Raw genomic sequence first — 18,918 nt, 5'->3', positions numbered from 1 at the left:
AGAAGGTCATCAATAGCCCGGATATGCGGAGGAAGAGAATTCCACCAATTTGCCCCTAGCACTCAAAAAGAGCGCCCACCAGCTCTACTTAGTCTGAAACGCGGAACCACTGCCAGATTCTGACCCAGAGATCTGAGGGTTCGCGGGGGAACATACGGTATCAGCAGATTCTCCAAAATTTGGGGAGACGTACCCTTGAGGATTTTAAACGCAAGGCAGAGGACCTTGAATTTGATCCTCTGGTGTACGGGGAGCCAATGGAGAGAGTTCAAAGATTTGGAGACCGAGCATCGCCTTGGCAGACCTATCACCACTCTGGCTGCAGCATTTTGAACTCGCTGCAGCCGGGTGAGTTCTGACTAAGTAATCCCAGCCAACAGCGAGCTGGCATAATCCAGCCGAGACAGCACTGATGCTTGAACCACCAGTTGCCTGGTGGATGCATCAAAGAATTTAAGGATAGGTCTTAGTCCTCTAATGATGCCATAGCAAGAAGCCGCCACCTTCTTGGTATGACAGATGAAGCAGAGGGTCGGGTCAAGCCAAACCCCTAGATTTTTTATCTCCAATGCTGGAGAGGGGTCACACCTAGTTCAGAAGGCCACCACTTGTCACCCCACAGTGCCGCCTGCTTGCCGACTACCATAATCTCAGTCTTCTTGGTATTTAACTGGAGACAGTTGGAGTTCATCCAGTTAGCCACTGCCCGTAAACCGTCACAGAATCTGGGAGCCTCCATGTCTGAGCCCCCACTCAACGTGACCAGCTGCGTGTCATCTGCATATGAAACCATCGTCAAGCCCCATTGCTTGACGACCGCAGCCAGCGGCCTCACGTAAAGATTAAATAGAGTGGGACTCAACGATGAACACTGTGGGACCCCAGGTCTAACGAATAAGATTTAGACTTACCGGGCGGAATTGCAACCTGGAATGACCTATCAGCAAGAAAAGATCGAAACCAGCATAGGGCGGAGCCCGTGACACCCACTTCCTCAAGTCGCTGAAGCAAGATCCTGTGCGAGACCGTGTCGAACGCGGCACTAAGATCTAATAGCAGTAGTGCCGCCGTCCGACCCGCATCAAGCACAGAACGCAGATGTTCGACCATGGAAAGTAGGGCCGTCTCCGTACTATGGCCCGCACGGAACCCATTCTGAGTAGGGTCAAGAATGTTAGCCCTAGTTAGATGGTCTGCAAGAATGGCGTTCACATGGGCCTCAGCGACTTTCGTAGCCCAAGGAAGCAAGGAGATAGGGCGGTAGTTCTCAGGTTTAAGGGGGTCAAGGGTAGCCTTCTTCAAAATAGGTGTGACTACAGCCTGCTTCCATCTAATGGGAACTACACCAGAAGAAAGTGACAGATTGATCAAAGAAAGCACCGGAGTGCGACATAACGGCGACATATTCTTAAGCTGGGCCGGTTTCAACGGATCTGCAGGAGATCCTGACTTGATTTTAAGGCTCAGAGAGTCGAAGGCCTCCATAGATAGGGAGGGCAGGATAGTAAGACACTCACTGCCTCCCAAGATGCAGCTGACCCGCTCTGGAATTGGAGAGCCCGTCGAGAAGGTTCGATGGATGGCTTGTACTTTCTCGAGGAAAAAGGAGGCCAGACCCTCACAGTGGGAGTCCGAACATATTTCCGCCGCCGATGTCCTCTTAGCAATCAGATCCTTTAGCACCTTAAAAATGATTTTCGAAGGGTTCGAATGTTCTGAAACTCTTGGGCATAAAAGGCTGCTCGTGTTCTACACACCGCCCTATGGTACATTTTAATTTTAGCAAGGTAGCAAGCCTTCATTTCAGGATCGAACGATTTCCTCCATAGTCTCTCAGCCTGTCTACAGGCTCTTTTGAGGGACGATAAGGCACTATCATACCATGGGCTAGACTCTTTCGGACGACACTTGGACCATACCAAGGGGATCAAAGAATCAAGGGCACGAGAGATCCACTCACAAAGGGAATCATATCCGCGGTCAACATCAGTGAAAGGGCATAGTGGTGCCTCCTCCAGCAGATGGTAAAAGTCCTCCAGTCTTCGTTTGTTCCAGTGTCGTCTAAGAACTAATCTGTCGTGAGGTATAAAAGGAGGTTTAGACATGGGGCATATCATTTTCACCAGCATATGGTCTGTCCAGACCATCTGGGTGGGACAGAGAGCCCTGACTCCCTCTAAGTTCGTAAAAAAAGGGTCAAGTATGTGACCATCTCTATGAGTGGGAGAGGTGATCAGCTGGGCGAGCTGCAAGGCCTCTAGATCAGCCAAAATGCTCCTAATAGAGGGTGAGTACGGGCAGTCAAAATGAAGATTAAGGTCTCCGATAACATTGAAGTTAGCACATCCTAGTGCCTCCGTGCTAATAAGATCCAGGAGAGCAGCCCTGAAAGCAGAACCGCAACCCGGAGGGCGATAAATTAGCAGGCCAGAGAGGGTAAAGTGATGGCTGAACGAGATTTTAAAAAGAGCACTTTCACATCCTGGGAGTTTAACGGCCTTCCACTCACACGGATAGCACAGCTTAATGGCCATGGCAATTCTTCCCCCCCTGGTAACACGATTAAGAGTGAAGATGGAGTAATCTGGGGGGAAGGCCAAGTTAAGTATAGAAGAATCCGAATCCTGCAGCCAGGTTTCGGTCAGGAAAAGCACGTCAGGAGAATCATCTTTAAGGAGATCATATATCTCCTGATAGTGCTTTACCAGTGATCTGACATTTAGACTCCAGATGTTCAGATCACGCAGTCCTGCCTTTCTTTTATGTGGAGATGGTAACTCCAACGATCGAATAAGGGAAGGGGTGTCTAATGTCCATCCACCACAAATACAACGGTAATGGCCACATAACGGGTCCACAGGCGAGAGATCACAGTGTATAATCCGATCGCGAATGGCCAGCAGATCATCCCTTTGATACCTAATAATAGGCGGAGTCATAGTGTATCGGCTACTACCTAGAGTCCTGCCGCGACCCGCGCTTCCTTAGCGCTGACGGGCGCAGACGGGCAGGACTCTGGCACGACTCAGGCACAGCGAAGGCACGCCCGCTGCGCGATACCGCTGCGCGGTGAAGAGAGCTTTAAATAAGCGTCCCTCTGGTCATCCGGAGCGCTAGACCGCTCGCAAATGGCGCCCACTGAAAGTCCAAACCACTCTAAGATGGCGCCGAAAGTTCCCCACCCCAGGAACCGGACCCGCCGAACAGCGGTGGAAGCCGATTAGAGTGCGAGTAAGGGGGAGAAAATTAATCCCAATTAAAAGCAGGGGAAAAAACAACTGAATAAAAACTCAAATAGCAAATAGGTTAGTTTAAAAATAGCAGTGCGACAATTACAGCGCAGAGCGCAGTGCAGCGTGCAGGTACCTCATCCATGGAGCGGCTTCACCAGCATCACTCGAGGCAGCTACTAGTGTTGCTCTATGCTGATGTCACGCTGAATATTTTGAAGCCGGAGGTAGATCTGAGATGAAAAATAATTATTTGTCCGGTACAGTTAGTTGTCTGGCATCACCATTAATTTGACAAAATCCGTTATCTGCCCCTAACTGAAGCTGCCGCTGCTACTGAATATACGGTTGACAACCCCTTCAAATTGTACACATCCTCAGTAAGATGCATTGGGATGTGGTTGAGTAGAGACATGGAAACCTTATTGCGGAACAGCTATTTTGTAGCCGTAACAAAACTAGAAGAACAAATATTCACATGGACCAAACTGCCACTGTCTCTTGTTTCTCTCCAAACCTGCAAAAATCGCAAATACTCAATCTGTCTGTGCCAAAAGAAAAACAGTATTTAAATAAGTGTTCCCTTGGTAAGACCCTATTTTTCTGCTCAACTTATTTGTTTGAACTACTCTCTTCCACTCCACATTCCACAGTCTCTTTATTCAGACCACATCCCAAACGTACCTAGACTTATTTCACCTACCTGAATTAAGTAGAACCACAAAAGGCACTTTGCACAATGGAAAATATTAAGCCTAACAATGCCAATTATATATTACGTTCAGTTTTATTAAAACATTTAAAAACACATTGCTTCATTGGTCAGTTGGAAATACTAGCTTCTCACTTTTTAACAACTGGTCAGATGTCTACAATCAGAAAACACATTTACTATAATATCACACTTTGTGATGCACATTCACAATATTCAACATTTCGTTAAAAACATTATACAATTTATATAAAACCACAGAGGTTTATTGTCGACGCGTTTCGGTGGATCCTGCTTTCGCACCACCTTCCTCAGGACAGTTAAAAAACACAATAATCTGTGAATAATTTTTTTTTTAAAATAAAATCACTAATATACATTGGCAAATTTTTTCAATACATAGCATAATCCATTGTTACATAAACTTAATCCTTATCAGCACCTATTATTCTGCTGTTTGTAGTCCCACTTAAAGAGAGAAAGTCATCAAAACATCCTCTCTACCTGATTCGTGATTAGCCCTTAAGTACCACTCTTGAGTCTCTCACTTTTACCAAATTTATTTCATTCATTCTCCATTCACCATTAATTTGATCAGCCTATATGCATACCTTTAAAAGCTTGTGCCGATTCTCTGATAAATCATCTAAGGACGCTGCAGTCAGCTTCACCAGTTGTACAATTTTTTTAAGACTGCAAAGGCAAATATTTATATATGTGATTTTCCTTAAGTCTCATAAGTTCATTTATTTGTTGTTTGTCTAATTATACACTCACCCTTGTATAGGTTGCTGGGTATTTAATATAATATCACTCTCCAGTCATCCTATGCTTTTGACCGTGTCACTTTCCTTGTGACCTCTTCACACGATATATTCACCTAATGCAAAATTAATATTTTGGAAGGCCATTTTAGAATTAATCACTTAATGACCTAAATTAAGCACATTTGTTCAACATATTTGTAAGTGCTCACCCGTCTATACGTGGTGTTCTCTCTCCACTATAGTGATTGACTACTGGATGTCAACACGAACCTAGAGCTCCCCTCTTTTTTCTATATTGGAATTTTTCAATTGTCCTCTGGTTCCGCTCTTTTCATTGTGCTCATACCTAGGTAATTAATCTCTCTGCTTGCTATGGGTTTCAATGTTATCTTTATATCCTCTTCTTACTCTAACCACATGTGTTTATTACTCTCCTTCAAGGAATTACCCCTCGTCTCTTTCCTTCAAATCTTAAACACCTTTATACTCCCTATCGTCATATTGTCCAGGAGAGTGTTCCAATGTATTTAAATGTTGTCCATAGGTTCCGCATATCTTTCATAATGAGTGCTGGATCAGTAGAATTGTGCACACTTACTCGCTGTTCCACATTAGACCACCGCTGCAATTTGCAGTCCCACCTCACAATCTTTATCTTACAGAGAGGCTACTGCAGAGTTTTTCCTAATGTTGCCACGTTGCTGATAAAAACCATAATGGCTGACTAAGCATACCCAATATTGCATGAAGCAAGGGCCATTTACCCGCATTTGTTTATTATTTGTATACACAGGGAGTTCCTTTCGTGCCCTTGTAAGTAGATCCGAAGCTAGCTCCTAACTTTTCCTTGTCAATGGACACGTTTTTTCTTTCAAAATTTCTCCAATGAGAAATGGAATATGTCCCACCATAAAACTACAGGATTTAAGCCTTGAAGCAACTGTTGTAAACAGATGTCTGTGACAGATCCCCAGGAGGTGTTTCTCTGGTGCATGCGTTTGGGCCTTATTTCAAGTTTATCCAGGAATGCAAAGCCAAGCTGTACGTCGCAGAATACAGTAGGAAGTTGTGTAAGGCGCATTCCCACTTGGAAGTCGATGACACAGACTTGTTCCCATGACAGGTCGTCATTGCTGATAAAAACCATAATGGCTGACTAAGCATACCCAATATTGCATGAAGAAAGGGCCATTTACCCACATTTGTTTATTATTTGTATACACAGGGAGTTCTACTCTAGCGGTGCCTATAGTGCGGATCTAAACTCGATTTTCTACCTCGCACCAAATCAATCAATGTATTTGACACCTTGACTACAACCTCCCCATAGTCTCCTCACCTCTCATTCCTTATGGCAGCCATACGTGTTGTCCTCGATCGATGGGAAAAAGAGGCAGGATGCCAAAAAAACGGCATTTAAATTTGTTACCTCAATCACGTGATGTCGGGTTCCGGTTCCTTAAATCGAAACTCTCCCGAACAGCAATGTATTTATTGTTTTAATAATGGGCGTCCTCTTGTCCTGGTGTTGTATGAATGGAGAAATCAAGTGGTGCCCCACATTTCAAGCGTTTTTGAGGAACTATCTTACCCGTAATTACAATGTTCACTTTGCTATCTTACTCTATCTTCAGTGTTCACGTTACTATATTCTAAACAACCGCTGCTTCGTGGTAGGCATTAATGCTTATATTTACTAAGACTTTTTAAACAGGGCGCTTAATTTTTTCTTAGTGTCCTTCAGTATTTAAAAAAAAATGTTTGTATTAAATACATTTTTTATAAAAAAAAAAAAAGAACATTCTTAAAAACAATTTCCGATCACTTGGGCCACCTATTCAGTACCTTACATTGAAATCCAACTGACCTCCTCCCTAAAGTTCACATCCTGCCTTAACTTCACCAATCTGTTACACACTATCCATTAGGATCTGCGTACTTTGCCACAGTCAAGAAGACCTTAACCAAAATATTGTACATTTCTATCTCATCCTTTAACCCCGCATAACCATTACCCCTCTAATACTGTAGAAGCTACAGGGAACAGAGGATACGTTTATACGGCGGGGAAGAAAAATACTCAGAAGGTTAGGAGGGTGGCGCACAGACTTGCAGTAGAGGCACTCCCAACATCGTGCAGTATTACAAGGCCACAATTTACTACAACCGGACTGCCCAATTGTAATATATGGTGGAGTGGGTAGGATCAAAGCAGAAAAACACTGGTGCTTTTTAGCCAAACCTATAGCTGGGACCCATGCCTGGAAGGTTACTTGCCTTCCCACAGAGCATAGAACACAGGTGATGTACTCCTCCCAGATGATGAAGGCCATCCTAGCAGTATTTGACAATGTGGCAGAAGAGAAAGGTTTCACAACGTTTGCATCTCCCTTATCCTCGTTAATAAGTAGGCTTGAGTTTACTCCATCTCTCATGAGCAAGGTATTCAGCAAGTGGCAGGAACATGGATAAAAAGGAATAGGAAGACTCATTCTCACGAACATGTCTGCTTTTGGAAATTAATAAGGTCCTATTGAAAGCCGTGCTTCTAAAAAACATCCAAACAAGGTGGGAAGCAGAGATCGGTAGATTACTCTCTAAGAACTGACAGAGATTTTCCATAGATCAGCTAGAAGTGCAGCAAGCAGGCAAGCTACATTGAAAATAATGTACTATAAGTACCTGATCCATTCTAGAATGCACACTTGGAAATAAGATTAGAAGAAATCTGGAGAGAATGCAGGAGAACAGGCATCTTACACCACCATCTTGCCTTGGGAAGAAGTGTTAAGCGACATAGACATCATCTTCGACACACAGATCCCCACATTTCCATCAATTGAGGTCTCCCTAATAAACAGATGTTTCCTCTTTTACTCGCTGAAAGGGAAACAATGGCCCTAGCACTTTCTGTATCATAACAAGCTACTACTTTACTGTGGATCACAGACCAAATAACATATCACAGGGCCTGGCTATACCAGATCTGGGAACTAATGGGGATGGAAATGATAACCCATTCAACAGAACACCACTGAGAAGGTTTTGAAGACGTATGGGCTCAATTTCTAAAACGTCTGTTGAATAAATATTGTGAATTACGTGCCTCAAGTACCTGTCTCCTTTGAATATTCCCTCTGACTAACACAGCCAAAGAACTGAAAGTGACTTGTGGTAAGCTGGTAAGATGCAACTATACAAGAAATAACTTAGGTTAGAATTCCTTAGCACGCACAATAGGTACCAATACTAATATCTAGATGTTCTTGTAACATCAGCCCCTGCCTCTGTTGTGGGTGAGCAAGGGAGAGAGTGTAGTTGTAGTTTAATTCTTTCCTTTTCGTTTCACGCTCTCCTTTTCTGCTGAACATTGGTTGTAGGCAGGTTTATGTGTATCATATTCAGAAATCTATTTGGAAGAATTGCTGCATAAAGTAATGAGGCTTATATAACCTCCTAATTTTTATGGATAATATGGGAATATCTCCAGGCTCAAGACTGGATCCTGAATATTTTTCAGCACAGTCCATGTACGCGAATAGGTTGGTGCTATGCGGCTACGCATTGACTCCGCTTCACCCCAGAGGTAAAAGCTAGAGCCTCGTATGGACACCACTCAAGACCACCGATGACAGTTTCCTTTCGTGCCCTTGTAAGTAGATCCGAAGCTAGCTCCTAACTTTTCCTTGTCAATGGACACGTTTTTTCTTTCAAAATTTCTCCAATGAGAAATGGAATATGTCCCACCATAAAACTACAGGATTTAAGCCTTGAAGCAACTGTTGCAAACAGATGTCTGTGACAGATCCCCAGGAGGTGTTTCTCTGGTGCATGCGTTTGGGCCTTATTCCAAGTTTATCCAGGAATGCAAAGCCAAGCTGTACGTCGCAGAATACAGTAGGAAGTTGTGTAAGGCTCATTCCCACTTGAAGTCGATGACACAGAGTTGTTCCCGTGACAGGTCGTCATTGCATTCTATGTCTTCGGATAAGTCCAATCCCCTGAAGAAGCACAAATAATTCAAGTGGGCCTTGCAACACACTCCTTCCTAGCAGTCTTGAAGACATCAAGGTGCCTCTCAGTCTTACTCCCAGCCCCCAACTGAGAAGCTGATTGAACAGCTGATCCCAATGCATTGGTGATGCTACAACAGGTTGATACATTTAAAGAGGTCATTCTTCATATCTTCTGTACACTACAAGCTCCCGCTGGTGTGCTGATTCTTGGAGGCCTCCAGTTGGGTTACTGCCAGCACTACATCCTCTGCATTGTCAGTGCCTCCTGAACTCAATTCGTTTTCAGCTCCGATTTCATAGCCAACTTCAAGCCCAGCAACGTGGTCCATGACAGTCCTTGCCCCATCGAATCTGGCCCTGATGCCGCTGACACTGGAGGATGATGCCAATAACATTTGTCATGTCCAACTCCGAACTGAATCAGTCTTGACCTTGGCCAAAGTCGCGTCCCAGCACAATTCCAACATGTCTAGCCCCAGTACAATCTGACAAGACCCTGTGAGTACACCTCCTGGCCCCCACTCACTACCCATCTGGCAGCTGTCTCCAAGCTGCTTTAATTTTAGTTCACTTGCTCCCCCAGTGGAAGGCAAAATAAGTTGTTTTTTCCACAGGTCGCAAATCAAAATGTTCGATAGGTGGGTCCTGCCGATATTCCAACGGTGCTTTGCCCTGCCATTCCATTCTGGCTGTCTCATCTTCCACTCACATCAGAGTGACTTTTGGAGGACCTATTTTCAAGTTTGCTATAGGAAGTTCAGGCTCTGTTGGAGAAAGGAGCCAAAGACCGTACCAGCTTCAGAGATTGGAACTGGGTGTTACTCCAGCTATTCCCTAGTGCTGATAAAGGGCGATACCTTTGTCCTATTGTAGATATTTGACAAATTCAAGATGCTCATGCTAGCTGAGATTCAATCTACCTTGGAGGTAACAGGCTGTATTGTAGCATTGGGCCTGCAGCACCCTATTTCCATATCCTCATCCTGCAGACCCACAGTCACTACCTGCAGTTCAAACTGGGCCACCAGCATTTTCAGATTGCTGTGCTCCCTTTCAGCGGTTTGGTGTACATGAAGATGATGGAGGTGGTTGCAGCACGTTTTTGAAGGTTGGGGGTTCCAGTTTTCCCAGCCCTCGATGACTGGCTGTTGAAGACATTCATACCACAGTCAGTCATTGACTACCTCCAGACTACAGCGAACCTCTTTATATCGCTGGGGTTCACAATCAATATACAAAGCCACATCTCACTCCTTCACAGAGACTCCCTTACTTCAGACCCATCCTTGATATGGAGCACTTTTGGGCGTTCCCCCTGGATCACTAGCCCAGGCCACTCTGGCTTTTTTCCTGATGTTTCAGTTTCTGTCCAGGATCGTAAGAGGGACCCTCAAGTGAGGGGTGCTCTCAGGCTTCTTGGCCTCTTAGTCTCCTCAAGTCCTGCCCATAGACCATGCAAAATAGCACACGCGGCTCTGCAGTGGGATCTGAAACCATCCAGGTTTCAGAGGAGACTGCAGAATATGTGCAGTGGTAGCTGTTCAACTGCAAATTTACCAGGTGCAGATCTCTTTCCCTATCCCATCTAAAGCTGATGATGGTGCCAGATATGTCATTGCTGGATTGGAGAGGACAACTGGGAAAGATGGAGACCAGCCTCCACATTAACCTGCTGTGGTTGTGGGCTGTTCATTTGTTGTTAAAATCCTTCCTGCCATCCATAAGTTTATGGGGGTTTAGGTCCTCACAGACAACACCACCGGCATGCAGTATTCCAACAAGCAGGGCTGGGTGGGGCACTGGGCCCAGTGCCAGGAGGCCCTACACCTGTGGGCCTGGCACGTTCGTCAGGGCATTTCCCTGATCATGAACTACCTGGTGTGATCTTTAAAAGCCTGGTTGGACAATCTAAGCTAACGATGCCTAGTCGAGCACAAAAAGTTGAACCCGGAGCTGGTGCAGCGGGAACTAATAGAACATTATGGTCTCCTGCTTGCTGACTTTTTGTGTAATGTGATACTCAAGTCATCTGCTCTTTCACACATTTTTTTAATTATCCTTGATTTCCAAATCCAATAGGTACTCAGTATGCCATGATGGTTGAGCTGTGGCATTAGTCATAGGCTTAGCATACTTTTTGATGGCATTTTAAATCGCTTTGTTAGGCCTTATTTAGCATAACTGAGATACATTTGATTATATCTGCTTGTAAAGACATTTATTAATATAATCTCACTCGCCATTAAGGTTATTCTTTACTGATTGCCTTTGCTGTATTGAACAGTGTGACTAAACACTGTCAAGTTATTTCATTGATTTCAAACTTTCCAATGCACAAGTTCATGTCAGAAAGAAAGTCAAACCTTACCATAGATCACTGATATGACCCACCAACACCAACCTCATGAATGTACTTTAGTTTTACAATGCTAACCTTGTTGGAAAACATTTAGTTAATTTATTGATAAAACCTTTAAAAACAAACGTACCCATTTAAAATTCTGAAACACTAAATGTTTTGCTTTTAATAGTGACATTTCAATGGTGTATCCCCAATAAATATTTGTTGTCTGGCATTCAGCTCTGTACAGTGATACTTTGTCAGAATACCGGCATAAAGCCCTGTGAACATGCACAAATTACCAAAAGTATATTAAAAATAGAGAACAAAAAATAGTTTGCACTTAAGCAGTGTTTTTGTCAGTGTGAAAAAATGTATTCTTACAGTGAGTTTATTTTAAAAAGTACTGCCCTGCATAGCAGCGATACTCCTAGTAAAATATGTGTAATGCTTCTGTGTTCAAGAGATTGGATGGACAGTCCTGCTGAGTCTCAGCTAACCCGTCATATGTGTTTTTTTTATAGACGAGCACCCACCGCTTCTTTCCATGACAGTAAACACACAATCGTCCATGTACATTTTGATGCAACCAGAGTGTGGTTATTGACTTGTGGGACAGACCGAGTTATTAAGGTAATAAATGCATTTTATCCTAGGGAAATAAACATTGCCACTCCTGTAATAAAAGTGTTCTAAAAGTTGTGATCCACTTAATTGTTTGACAAAAGTAATGGGTTAAATGCTTGAGTTAATCTCTGCAAGTGCAGATTGGACTTGTCAAACAGTTCAGACTGGAGTGTTTGTATTGGGTCTGGATCAAGGTTGATTGGCATTTGCTTTGTTCTTTACTGTTTTAATAACTTATTTGTATTTATTCCGGATTAAACAGTACAATTCAGGAAAAATTAGCACATATATGCTGTCAATACAGCAGTCTCTTGATTTTGACTTTTCTAGAGTTATTTCTGATTCTGCCCATACTGTAATCCATTGCACCAACTCCTTATCTTACTTTTCAGGTTGCTGTCAGTCGAATTTGGACATGCATTCGCATACTGTGTGTAATCGCTGTTGTAAGAAATAGGGTTATTGGGTTATTAGTTGAGGTGGTGGAAACCCCACTCACTTTTGTTTAAATCAGTTTTCGACAAGTCCAATCTGCACTGGCAGAGATTAACTCAAGCATTCCACCCATTATTTGGGAAATAATACAGGTACACGGCATAGGTTGACATTACTGCTTTAATACTTGCCATGCATACATCAACAATAAATGAGAAAAAGCATATGGTAGTTATGCGGGTGACGCAAGGCACGGCCAGTAAGGGGGCAGCATGTGAACTAGTAATCTCATATAGGAGCATTTGGGCGCTGGAGTCCATAGTAGCGCTTGTGGTGGTGCTGGCATGGGGTCTTAATTATGCGTTGCCGAAGGGAATGGAATCTGGCAGTGGAGTTATTGGCAATGCGATCGACTGAAGGGCAGTGTAGTGGGGGGTAGTGTGAGTTAGGGGTTTAACTGAACCCAACTCGAGTCACTCTGGCCTTCACCGAACCCGCTCCCGATGTTTAGTACGTTTGGTAAATTTGAAATAGCATGCGCATTATGCCTCAAATGGCCCCTTGGAACATTGCAAAGGGGCAGTTTGATGCCTCGTCTTCTGCGCCTGTTAGTTATGTGTTATCTTGAGGCACTGTGACTGGCACTCCTGTCCCACATGTGGTGGTTAAGTGGTCAGTGTCTAGGTGTCGGTCATTTTGGAAGTCCTGTAACTTGGCATCCCAGTTAGAGGCAATCGAGATTTTGCGCAACCCCAGGGTGTCCTCCCCATGCAGTGCTGTGCTTTCAGCTTGTGCCCATATCAATATTAATTGAGTCCATGCTAATGTGGAAGGGGGCTCAGGCAGCTTCCATCGCCTTGTGGTTAGGCGTTTAGCCGTCAATAGCCCCATGTCAATAAATCGGGAGGTGACCCTCTGCCCCTTTCTTCTGTGGAATAGGCCCAGGATACATGTTTCCCATGTAAGCGCGAGCCCTCGCCCGGTACATATCGATATTCGGGATGTTACATATTGCCAGTAAGTGACGAGGGATAGGCAGGCACACAGCATGTGAAAGAGATCAGCGTCTAGTAAACGACTTCTGGGTCAGTGGGCATTGATTCAAATGAAATCTCTATTTATTTTAGTTGGGGTTGCTAAACTCTGTGAATTATGTAGTATTGGATGAAACGGAAGCAAGCGTTTCGAGTGATGTGGGTTGGACTTTCCAGTATGGCGGCCCATTCCCGATCTGTTCACAGGCGATTTAGATCCGTATCCCAGTGACACCTAAACGGTGCAAGAGACTGTACTGTGTGCGGGCGTAGAGAGTTTGCAAACTATTTTGTGAGGTATCTCCCTGTTCCCAATACGTGTAGGTATTTAACTTCAAGGTGTGTTGAGGACTCCTTTGACATGTCCCCTTAGGTGGATCCCAGTGCTGTTACCAGCGAGTTGTGTAAAAGGAACTGACCCTGTGACTATCCATCATTCTCCACTTGTGTATCAAAGGGCGCTAATGCACCTTCACGATAGAGATCACCCAAGGTGTGCAAGCCTATCTCCATCCAAGCAGAGAGTTAGCTTGCAAGGTGATTCTGCCACTGCTGGGTGTGCTCGGTAGTGGTAGCGCGGGTGCATACGGGATGATGGATTGTGTGAGGTGTAGGCTGCGGCTGAAACATTTGTAAGCAACTTCCAGAAGCAGTGAGGTTGGTGACTTACCTCGCCTACAGGAGTGAAAAAGCTGAAAGGCAGACAAGAGGGACCATGCCGGTGATAGAATGGCTGTAACTTGAAGGTTTAGCCCACCCACCAATTTAGCGCCCATTAGAGCTGTGCAGCATGAAAATATTGCTGCATATTCGGGACAGCAAGCCCACCTTGATCAGAGAGTAAGTACATCTTAGAGAGTGCTACCCTGCATCAGGACCTGTTACAAATTAATTACCTCATGGTGCTCTTGAAAGAGTGAAAGACAGGGGGTGGTATATATGTGGAAGCCCGACTCATATAATAAACACAATCCTTGTCAGGGTGTACCACAAAAAGTCACGAAATTAGCCTGAGCTTAACCCTCTGGTAGACTGGGACAAAAGCAGTCAGGCTTAACTTAACGGCAATGTGTACAGTATTTATGATGCACACAAACAGAAATACATTGAAAATACAACACCAGAAAAATCCCAAAACAATTTTGAAAAATAGAGTACATTTTAATAAGTAAACTGCCACCAAAACAAATCAAATCCAATCAGTAGAACCAAAGGTAAGAATTTGTAAAGTTTTTAGTGAAAAACAGCACCAAAAAGAACAAGGCGCCAACCACATGTATCCGGTCGCGTGAGAACTGGCCAAAGTCATAAGTTTAGGCCGACCGCAATGGAGTTCGAGTAGGCTACAGATGCCATTTTCACCCTGATCTAAGAGTTACCTTTTGTCTTAGACAAATTCTTGAAGATTTCCTGGAGAAGTTATAGTCTTCAGCAGGTCAAGGCAGCAAGCTGTGTCCGAGAGGAGGTCATCGTCAGAGAGCCACTAGATGTGGTCGATGTGAGGATTTTTACCTTTGTACTCAGCAAATATTTGGGAAGTCGAATTCTTCTAGTGGGACAAAGCTGTATCCAAAGAGAGCTCCACAAGGCCAGATACCTTCATCGAGAAGTCCCACTGAAAAAGACTTGCTGCTGGGAAAAGAACGTAGCGAGAGCTACAGCAAAGTAATTCCGACTGGCAATGCACCTCAGCTGGATCGGCTGCCAGATAGGTCTTATGTCTGTTCTCCAGGCAGTTGTTCTTGACTAATTTTCTAAGTTCCTGCTTTAGGGTTAGGTAGGAACAGTATCTCCAACACCACTTCCAAGGGTCCAAGACCTGGGGAGCATCACTTGGAGGCGGGGGCAGTTTAGGCCTCATTCTAGCATAGGTCAGCAGCTGGATTCAAGGCCTCAGAAAGCTTGTTGTGTCCCTGTAGCTCACACAGGAGGCTAGCCGACTAGCCCTTGGAGTCACTCAGTGATCCTGAATTCAAGGGAGCAGGTCCAGTCTTCCTTCCTCCAGCAACAGGCAAGTCCTTCTAGTAGCAGGGCAGTCCTTAGTCTGCGTCTTCATCAGGTCCAAAAGTGATCTGATTTGAGGTCTGAGACTGCCACTTTTTATCCCCAGTGTCCGCCTATGTCTCTCCTTCCTCCTTTCTGGGCCTGACTCCAAACTATCTGGGATGACAAAAGCAAGGGCAGGCCTGGTAGCCGGTACCTTTGCGTGTGCAGGAGGCAAAGCCCATTGAACTGTAAATATGGCTGGTTACAAATCTGCACCCAGCCATCCTTGCAGGATGGCCCATCCTGTTTACACTTAGTCCCCTTCGTCTCACTGTTTTTCAGCAATACACGAACCACAACAGCAGAGTCATGTGGCCTAGGCTACTGGCACAAAGGCACAGTGATTGGGACAATCAAATGCCAACTTTTGAAAAGTGAACTAAGGAGGCCTCTTTCTCTTCCATTCTTTCAAATTTTGGGGCGAGGGTCCTATCATCAGCTGTCTATCTGTGTAATACGGAATAGCTATAACAGATCTATCCTTCGAATTGTTGAACTAAGTTATTATGTGAATCAAGGAGGAATATTCTCTTGTGCTGCCAGCAAGAATAAACATTTTCTGTCAGTTGATGCAATGTAGGTTTTCTCCGAAGGACCCCACCTTCTTCTCTATGTAATGTCATGCTGTATAGTTTCGGCCCATTGTGGTTGGTTCCTTTCTCTAACCACACAAGTGTTCCAAAAACTCAAGCATTAAATGCTTTCAGAGTAACTTCAAAAGGTTCATATGAAATTGTTTTTTTATGCAGTTTACAATAGATGCAACATATACCACAAATTGCATCCTCGTTATTCTACCAAACATGAGTATCATAGACCGGTATTTCCCTACCTCCCTCCCCACAAGATAAATGTCAATATACACACACATGAAATTCCATATAGACTAATCGAAGTGCTATCTCTCCTATGAGCTGGTCCTGGAAGTATACAGTGTGCCATCCCTCCTTCAGCTGCTCACTCCGAACCATCAGACCTATATTGTGCCCCATTATGCAGAGCCTCTGCACCTTGTAACTCTCTTCAGCCAGCGGCCAAACCAATGTGTCCCTGATCCACAGTTCAGTTGTTGAGCGGCGCTTACTTAAATATCCAGTGGCAGTGCGCCATTTTGGTATCGATAGTGCCAGCTTTGAGAATTTATAATACACTTTTTTTGTGTTGTGGATGACTTGTAACCCTCACCAGACATTGCTGTTGAACCGGAGAAAACGCAACCCCTGTCATGGCGCCAAAGGTCTCAGTGACCACTGACCAGAGCATACCACTCCTGGACAGGCTCATGCCATATGTAAGAAAGTGGGCCCCTCTGCACCGCATCTCTGACAAAACGCAGATCGGACGGGTATACTCTACTTAGTATGATTGCTTGAGATAGGTGTAATGTAGGAAGTTGATATGGATTCATTTAAAGCAGAGACCTTCCCTACCATTTCACATGCCTGATCCCATTCCTGGTCTGTCAACGGGGTACCTATATAATGTCCCAGGAGCACCAGGCTTTGTAAATAATCCTGGACCTGTCCAATTCCAGGGCTTTATACATCAGGATGGCCAAGTGCCTCCCTGAAGCAGTTTGCAAAATGCCGTACAGAGTAATCGAAGGCGGGGGCATTAGGGCAGCTCGTCCAGATCTCCCTGGTTGTGCCAGCCAATTTAGCATATTGTGAAAATTACCCGGTTCCTACTCCAAACTCTTCTTGTGCCTCCTGAAAGGAGATGAAGGTGTTCCCAGGATATAAGCTCGCCTCCCTCCTATGGGCAAATGCCATTTCCCTTCTGATACTTTGGAAGAGCTGTTAATCCCAGAAATAGAGCAATCTCGTAACTAGAAACCATTTGAGAATCCTAACCACAATCTTTTCCCACATGCATGCAGTCTATCACACTATGTACTGATATGTATGGCCCAGTTAACTGCCCCTCAAAAGCAGTACTGTCAAGGGAGAGCCATCATACGTCCTGCTTAGTAAACCTTTTCTTCAGTTGTCTTCTGCGGTAAGCCACTTGGCGGCATGCTGTATCTGGGCTGCTTATTGGTACATTTCTAGTTGCCAAAGGCTTAGGCTCCCTGTTCATGGTCAAGCTACAAAACGTCCATAGACACTCTGCTCCGCCTCCCCGCCCACACCAAAGACACCAGCGGATTGATCAATGGTTTGAAGGTGTCGAGCCCCAAAGGGCACATCACAGCGGAAGAACCGTCTTAGCCACTGCCATCCGCCCCATGATGGAGAGTGAGAGTGTATTCCAGAACTGTTTAGAGGTACACAGTCTGTCCAACACCCTCCCATATTAAATGTGTATTGCCTACCTGAGGTCACGCAACCCTAATGCCTAAGTACCTGAAACTATCTACTTCCCAACGCAGCCCAATATCAGGAAGCTGCTCTTGCTTACCCCTCCTCAGCCCCCCAGAGGAAACAAAATGACCAGAGAGGAGCCCGAAAGTGTCCAGATGCTGCAGTAGGAGTGTTAGCAAGAGCCAAAGCGATGCACGATAGAAAAGAGCATGTGCAGTGTATAAGGACATCCTGTGTGTACCGGGTCTCCACTGCCTATTCCCCACTGTTAGAGGCTACAGCAAAATAGTATCGCTAGTGGTTTCAGTACTAGAGCAAACAACAGAGGCAGGTGCAAGCTTCCCTGCCTCGTGCCACGCACAATAAAGTCCACATTTGTAAAGCGCACAATCACCCGTAAGAGTCTCTAGGCGCTGGGGGCCGTCGGGAAGATTAAGCGAGCTACATGGTGCTGGGCTGACCTGCCGCCGTAGCCGGGGATCGAACCGTGGTCCCCAGATTCCAGCGTCAGTCGCCCTGGCCGCGGCGCCACACCTCTTCCACTCAATGATCCCGCTCTCTGACAGTAGTTCCCCAGAATGCACTTTTGCCGTGGGGTTCGCGTATAACAATCTGACCCATGTCCGAAGAGAGGTCCATGGCCCAGCTTAGCGTGTCGAATAATTCAGATTAATTAAAGCATTTTCACTCAATTGATTTTGCCATCTACCTAACTCAAAGGCATGTCTTTGTCTTCAGATGAAATATTTGGGTGTGGGGACTAATCGGGTGGCAAAATGTGGCCTTGGCTAATGTTACAGTCCTGTATGTCTCTGCAAGAAAGGCTTCTCAGTTTGGACGAAGGCAAGCTAATTGGTGTCAATGGATGATACATCCTTGAGCATATAATCCTAGCGCCAGGACACCGTTTGGTAACAGTGTGCTCTATAAATGTTATAAGTAAATAAATAAATAAATAATCTGAAATCCTATTTCTGTTTAACATTGTAGTAACTTGAGCTGGCCGCGTTACGGAAGTAGATTACGAGGTCAAACTACTGATGCCAACCCCAGATTCGTAAATGTAATGTTTTTCTCACTGATTTTTATGTTCTGGTGTACTTGTGTGCAAGCGTCACTCAGGGGAACACATTGGAGAGGGACCCCTTGGCAGGAAGTAATTCGATCTATCACAAATGGTTTAGAGAGTGAACCTTGTTTCATAAATCAGAAGTTCAAAGCCCACAGGCTTGTCTTCTGACTCCAGCTGGTCTCGGCGTGACCCGCAATTTCCCAGTCCATTTTTGACCATGCAGAAAAATCACAGTTTTAAAGCAGCCCATGCTACTGCACTTCGAGATGCCTCCAGCTCCCTCTGGCATGCTTCGGGCCCCACAGAACAACGATAGGATCTATTGCTGCCACCCT

At 44.8% G+C, this 18,918-nt stretch overlaps 1 protein-coding gene across 1 annotated transcript in view; it reads left to right on the top strand.

The window, feature by feature from the left end:
- Nucleotides 1-18,918, top strand: part of WDFY2 (WD repeat and FYVE domain containing 2) — a 421,169-nt gene that overhangs the window by 381,811 nt on the left and 20,440 nt on the right. Inside the window, exon 11 of the mRNA XM_078657271.1 lies at nucleotides 11,591-11,699. Coding sequence (XP_078513397.1) covers nucleotides 11,591-11,699 — 109 coding nt within the window. The remainder of the gene's footprint in view (nucleotides 1-11,590; nucleotides 11,700-18,918) is intronic.

Source organism: Lissotriton helveticus, chromosome 8 (genome assembly GCF_964261635.1).
Source record: "Lissotriton helveticus chromosome 8, aLisHel1.1, whole genome shotgun sequence".
Taxonomy (NCBI): Eukaryota; Metazoa; Chordata; class Amphibia; order Caudata; family Salamandridae; genus Lissotriton; species Lissotriton helveticus.
The sequence above is the reverse complement of the archived record's forward strand: the minus strand, read 5'-3'. Positions and strand labels throughout refer to the sequence as shown.